This window comes from Bison bison, unplaced genomic scaffold (assembly GCF_000754665.1).
Source record: "Bison bison bison isolate TAMUID 2011002044 unplaced genomic scaffold, Bison_UMD1.0 scf7180017864020, whole genome shotgun sequence".
Lineage (NCBI taxonomy): Eukaryota > Metazoa > Chordata > Mammalia > Artiodactyla > Bovidae > Bison > Bison bison.
In genome coordinates, this window is record NW_011494592.1 from 1,015,718 (window position 1) to 1,022,273 (window position 6,556).

The 6,556-nt window shown below is 43.9% G+C and overlaps 1 protein-coding gene across 3 annotated transcripts; it reads right to left on the reverse strand.

The window, feature by feature from the left end:
• Positions 1-1,659: 1,659 nt before the first annotated feature.
• On the reverse strand, positions 1,660-6,286 carry IL36A (interleukin 36, alpha). 3 transcript variants are annotated; one of them, XM_010834108.1, is made up of 5 exons: positions 5,924-6,286; positions 5,698-5,815; positions 5,488-5,601; positions 5,189-5,328; positions 1,660-2,687 (listed from the first exon to the last, which is right to left on the reverse strand). In XM_010834108.1, the coding sequence occupies exons 2-5, from the start codon at positions 5,756-5,758 to the stop codon at positions 2,472-2,474; spliced, it is 531 nt and encodes a 176-aa protein (XP_010832410.1). In that variant the 5' UTR covers positions 5,759-5,815; positions 5,924-6,286; the 3' UTR covers positions 1,660-2,471. The 3 variants fall into 3 exon arrangements, with proteins under 3 accessions (XP_010832410.1, XP_010832409.1, XP_010832408.1); XM_010834107.1 differs by having other exon boundaries at positions 5,692-5,815; positions 5,924-6,212; XM_010834106.1 differs by having other exon boundaries at positions 5,488-6,206.
• Positions 6,287-6,556: the final 270 nt, after the last annotated feature.

Sequence of the window (6,556 nt, forward strand, 5' to 3'; positions counted from 1 at the left end):
ATCCCATAGCAGAAATAGACTACCCCAAGAGGATCTCTCAAACAGTAGAGGAGACTAGGAGCTTCACCTTCAGCTGGATGACTGATATACCTGGAGATCCTCGGGCTCACCCTGGCTCCTCAGCCAAGACAGTGTAGGGAGGGAGTTCTTGGGAAGCCTTGTATGGGTTCCAGCCTTGAACCCAAGACACTGTACACCCCAGTTGGTCCAAGAGCATCCAGTTTATGCCCATTTTCCCAGGGTGATACTCGTTTGGGTTTTATTATTTTGGGTTTGGGGGTGTTTTTTTGCAGGGGGATATTTTTGTTTTGTTCTGGGTCGGGATTGTTTTTTGTTTTGTTTGTTGTTTGTTTTGTTTTGACTCTGCTGCATGGCTTGTGGGATCTTAGTTCCCCTAGACCAGGAGTCAAACCCAGGCTCTGGCAGTGAAAGCGCTAATCACTGGACAACCAGGGGATTCCTCCTGTGTAATTCTTAATAGAGCTCCTTTCACTCTCTTAAGAGTTCTGGCCACCTCACAGCTCTAGGGAAATTACCTACATAGGGAAAGGCAGAGGAGAAATAGGTCTACCTTTCTGTAGAAACCATGAGAAATGAAAGCTCAGGGATTTCTGTGTTGTCTATCACCAGGAAGAAATCGAATCTCTGACATCAACATGGCCACTCTAATGCTGAAAGGCACAAGATATTAGGATGAGGTGAGGAGGTCAAGGCAATGCATGTGGGGCCCAGAAATTCATCAATGTGCTTGGAAAAATATTGTCTCCATAATCTTTCTCCAAATCTCAGGACAAGTAAAATCATAACAGAAAGTTTTAAAAAAAAGTCACAAGATGATATGGGTTAGAAATCACTATATTGGGCTTCCTTGGTGGCTCAGTGGATAAGAATCCACCTGCCAGTGCAGGGGACATGGGTTCAATCCCTGGTATGGGAAGATCCCACAAGCCATGGAGCAACTAAGCCCATGCACCAAAACTATTGAGCTTGTGCTTTAGGGCTTGGAAGCTGCAACTACTGAAGCTTGTATGCCCTAGAGCCTGTGCTTTGCAACAAGAGAAGCCACTGCAATGAGAAGTCCATGCACTGCAACTAGAGAAAAGCCCACACAGCTACAAAGACCCAGTGCAGCCAAGATTAAATAAATAAATACATATTTTAAGAAAGAAATATCCCTGTATTTACAGAGAATGCTGTTTACTGACATGATGTGGGAAGAAATGTTATTTCATAAAGGGTGGAAGAAAAGATAAGTCTTTGTTGCCACTATGCTCTAGATGAGTGGATGCCATGTCAGATCATGGCCTGTGAGTTGATGGAAAAAACCCACAGGAGACTCTCAGAAGCTCTTTCTGGGATAGGATAGGGGAGCGTTGTGTTAGCTGTGCAGTAGCATTATGCATAAAATATGGAGTATGATATCTACTAATGATGCTTTATTTGTACCACCACCCCAGTAGTGAAGCCAGGGAAAACCTGAGTTTAGGAAGATACCACCTTCCACAACTATCCTACTGGGTTCTTCTTAGAAGTGGGAGATTTCATGGGAACCTGCTTTTATCATTTCATGGGAAAAAATGATAAAACTCCTTATGAATGCAGGGAGTCAGTATTATGATCATGCTATCCCATTAAAGTCATTAAATTCATAACAGCAACTGAGAGGAGCAAATTTTTTATTTCACAAATTTAACTTTCCATGAGATCCAGTGATAACGCTTTAGGTGAAAGCTTCATAAACAACACTAGTTCTTCATTCAAACCAGCAGAGCACATAACTTCACTGAGACACAAGCCACTCCCACAAGGGGTTCCAGCTTTCTTCTTAGTCTTTTCTTTTATGGAACTTGTCTGTCTGCTTTTCCCCACCAGGATCCAAAAGATCTTGATACATTGCCACAGAGCAACATATCTGAAAATCCAGAGATCTGGACTCCAAATGAAAGAATCATCACCTTCATTTGTTATTTGAAGCATCATTAGCGGGTATGTTAAGTAGAGTTTTCTTTAGTATTTTTGTCAAGGTGTCATAATTTAGCTACATGGCCATAGCAAAGATCCTCAATTTCCCTGCACTGTTGTCCATGTGGCGGAGGGCACACAAGTTGGCCCAGTGTTGTGCGTATGTTGTCACTGCATGGACATGTTGAGGTCAGTAAGATACTCTTGGGTGAAAAGCTTAACCAAGATTCTTCCTTCTTTTAAGACTAAGATGGTTCAATTCACAGTTGGGGAATCTGCAAGCCCCCCAAAAATGAAATGGACATAATTCTGGCAATTCTGCCTTTCCTTGTTGAATGATTGGTATGACAATGTTCATCTCCAAAGTACTTTTCTCTCTTTTTTTCTTAATTAATTAAAGTGTTGCTGATTTGCAGTGTTGTGATTCAGAAGCATTTCAGGAGCTTAAATGGAGGAAACCAAAGACAAGATTCTCTGCGCAGAGAACAACCCTCATCCCTAGACCAGCCTTAAGGCTGGAGTACTGTGAACCCAAAGTCAGTAGTGTAGATTTCCCCCAGTTCCTGGGTGATAATCACAGGACAGCCTCCACAGGAGCAGGAGCCGATGAACCAGCCAGGGAAGGCCACAGACTCAAAGCTGGAGGCCCTGCCATTCTGGTCATGGTAGAAGAGAAAAGGCTTCACAGGCTCAGTTTGGTGGTACAGATCCATTATGTTCCGTTCCTAAAGGGCGAGAAGGAGGTCCCAGGGAGAAACAGCACTGTTTGAGTTGTTCCACACTCTGCACACTAACAGTTCCTATTCGAGATTGTTTTCGCTGTTGAAACAGGCCTGGGCACCTCTATTTCATATTAAACCATTAAAAATTATCAGCCCCAAATACTTTAGAGATATTAAGTTTAGGAGTGAAAACTTAGACCACTAATTTCAATGGTTCTTAATGTGAGCCTTTGAAGAAGAACAGTGTTGACATCAATGTTTCTGAGAATACAAAGCACAGATTTAGCCATTACCTGTTCCTTATAAACTCAAGGAATAGTTACATAACAGTTATCATGAATCTAAACAGAGTTGTTTCATATCAAGTGTCTCCAACCTCAGAACTATGGATGTTTTGGGCAGAATAATCTTTTGTTGTCAGGCTCTGTCTTGTGTATGCTGGGAGGTTTAATAGCGCCCCTGGCTTCTACCCACTAGAGATTAGCAGAATCCCCTAGTCCCTAGGTGCGGCAACTAAAAATATCACCAGACATTGAAAAATTTGTCAGGGGCAAAATTGCCCATCATTAAACCACTATTTTCTATCTTGTCATCAAATTGAGTGTCTGCCTATGCTTGTTTGCTGAAGGCTTTTACATTTATTACTGACTCCAGTAGATGGTCTTCCCTGGTGGCTCAGCTGGTAAAGAATCTGCCCGCAATGGGGGAGACCTAGGTTTGGCCCCCGGGTTGGGAAGATCCCCTGGAGAAGGGAATAGCCATTGACTCCATTATTCTGGCCTGGAGAATTGCATGGACTGTTTAGTCCATGGGGTTCCAAAGAGTCGGACATGACTGAGTGACTTTCACTCTTCTTTCCAGTAGAATAAATATAGATATAGAACATACATGCATGCATGCTAAGTCGCTTCAGTTGTGTCCGACTCTTTGCAACACTATGGACTGTAGCCTGCCAGGCTCCTCTGTCCATGGGATTCTCCAGGCAAGAATATTGGAGTGGGTTGCCATGCCTGCCTTCAGGGGATCTTCCCGACCCAGGGATCAAACCCGTGTCTCTTATGTCTCCTGCATTAGCAGGCAGGTTCTTTACTACTAGGGCCACCTGGGAAACCTATAGAATATATAGATCAAGAGATCAAGAGATTTCCCTAAAGCACACAGAGGCCTGGTTTGTGATCCTCCTATAACTTAAAATATTTTTAAATAATGGAGAACCGCATTGTTAAAATGTTTGTTACAGAGAATTGCTTGTTCACTTGATAATCAACTGCTGAAACTGTCAAAGCTGATTCCACCCACACATGTGCAGTTGACCCTTCCTATCAGCAGATTCTGCATACTTGGAGTAAACCAACTGAGGACCAAAAATATTTGGAAAAAAAAAACACAAAAAAATCCAGAAAGTTCCAAAAAAGCAAAACTTGAATTTTCTGTATGCTGGCAACTATTTATATAGTGTTCTCACTGTATTAGGTATTATTAAGTAATCTAGAGATGATTTTAATAATAGGTTACATAATTATATAGGTTATATAGGAACTTGAGCATCCACTTTGGTATCCATGAGGGATAGAGGAGTCCTGCACCAAATCCCCCAAAGATGCCAAAGGATGACTCTGTGTGTGTGTGTGTGTGTGTGTGAGAAAGAGAGAGAGAGAGAGAGAGAGATTCATATATATAGTCAAGAATAAATCTAAAATCCTTCCTCTTTGCTGAATTACTTTTTAAGCAAAACAAACGATTTTAGCAGATTAGTTTCAAAACACTCCTGCAATTTTTTCTTATTTCATAATACACACAGCCTAAAGAACCAAAAATAAATATGCATAAGGATAATAAATAGTTTGTCCTTTAAAAGATTCTAGAGTACTTCTCCAGTGGTCCAGTGGTTAAGAATGGGCCTGTCAATGCAGGGAACACAGGTTCGATCCCTGGTCTGGGAGGATCCCACATGCTGCGGGGAAACTAAGCCTGTGTGCCACCACTGTTGAAGCCCTCATGCTCTAGAGCCCGTGTTCTGCAACAAGAGAAGCCACCACTTCTCAGTGCACAATGAGAAGCCTGTGCACCTCAATTAGAGAATAGCCCCTGTTCTCAGCAACTAGAGAATGCCCATGCACAGCAATGAAGAGCCAGCACAGCTAGAAATAAATTAAAAAATAAAAATTTAACAAAGATTCTAAAAAGCTAAATTTTCCATCAAATGAGCATTTAGTGAAATTAATGCGCACCTTCCTCCTAGTTGGGGGTAAACACTATGGCTCAGATGGTCAAAAATCTGCCCACAATGCTGGAGACTTGGGTTCGATCCCTGGGTGGGGAAGATCCCCTGGAGTAGGAAATGGCAACCCACTCCAGTATTCTTGCCTGGAGAACCCCATGGACAGAGGAACCTGGCAGGGCTACAGTCTGTGTGGTGGCAAAGCCGGACACAACTGAGCAACCAACACTTTCACTTTCACTCCTAGTCAGGCATAGACAAGACCCTTATTTTCCATACTCACCTGAAGCTGCAGCGTGGGCTGCCCCTTGACCTTCGTGCAGAAGAGACAAAGCTCCGGCTCCTTCAGTCCCAAGTAGACAGGATTCCCCCTGCCCTTCTCAAGAGTCTCTGTGTACTTGCATGAGACTAAGGTAACAGTGACTGGGAACACAACATAATCACAGGTCACTCTCTCATTCGTTACAACCTGCGAGATAAGTCCAGTTAACAAGTCTGTTCACAGTGAAATGAAAAAACTGAGCACACACCACACAGCAGTACTGGCCAAAGGGACTGCCGTGGACAGGCCTTGCCACTCACCTGGATCCATTTGGTCCTTCCTTGGGACAGCTGTGAGGGTCTGGCCTTGAAGGACCCATACCAGATGGTTGATATCCTGAATATTCACCAGAATCGGGTGTATCCTGGATAATACTGTAGAGAAAATCAAAAGGCAAATGTGAGCAGCAGGGTACTGAATATCCCCCCTTTCCAATTTTTTTGCCCTTCCATGTACATCTTCACCTGGACCTTTTACTTTTCCATCCCCTTTGGATGATGGTGTTTCAGAACGGCCAAGGTGGGAAGACATTTATGTGCAGATGGATCCCACAGGAGGATCTGAGTCAGTCCCAAGCCACGGTTTGACCTTGAGTCAGAAGAAGAGCTAATGAGCCAACAGCAACATCAGGGAGAATCTACGGTCCCAGAACTCACCTCGCTCCCTCTCCTGCTCACCTTCTTGGACGTAGCCTACCTTCCAGCAGAAGCAGTGGTACCTGCATTCAGACCTAAACCCAGAGCCTTAAAACGACAGGAGGGCCAAGGCCAGAGGTCTGGAAGCAGAAAAGATCAAAGGTCAGCAGGCTTTGCAGCTACGAAGGACGCCATGTCCCTGTGGCTATGGACTATGGCTTCTTCTGTGCTCAGGTGCTCTGACAGAGTCCAATAGGGCCCGAGCCTTTGACCCACACCAAGAAAAGAGGAAGTTCTGCCTCACTGGGGCTAGGACTTCCCAGCACCCTGAGTATTTGTCAGCTCCTGATACCAGGGTAATTTAGTGAGGCTTTATATAAAGAAATATCAACTGGGGCAGGGTTGCAACCTGTTCACACACCGTGAAAAAGGAGGCATGCTAAGTCTTTCAGAGTAGTCACCAGGAAACATCGTCATCAACACTGAGTTTGAGGAAAGAAGTGTTAGGGGACTGTCCCATGGCCGATGACTAAGCAATGATGCTGCAAAATGTTACACTAATCTTATTCCAAAGAGTAGAAACCCATAGTGGGTTCAAGGTAGACTTAGAAAGGGAGGGGTCCCCTAAGGCCTGTGTAGTTTCCAACCACTCCTGGTCCAGTCATCTTATCCCTTTTCATTTCCTGTGTCTCCG

Bases quoted from the DNA above. Each gene is read 5' to 3' on its own strand.
- IL36A (XM_010834106.1), bottom strand. From the start codon at position 5,758: ATGTCTTCCCACCTTGGCCGTTCTGAAACACCATCATCCAAAGGGGAT. The intron at 5,329-5,487 runs GTGAGTGGCAAG...TTGTGTTCCCAG, and splicing joins GAAGGACCAAATGGATCCAG to TCACTGTTACCTTAGTCTCA. The intron at 2,688-5,188 runs GTGAGTATGGAA...CTCGCCCTTTAG, and splicing joins AGCCCACGCTGCAGCTTCAG to GAACGGAACATAATGGATCT.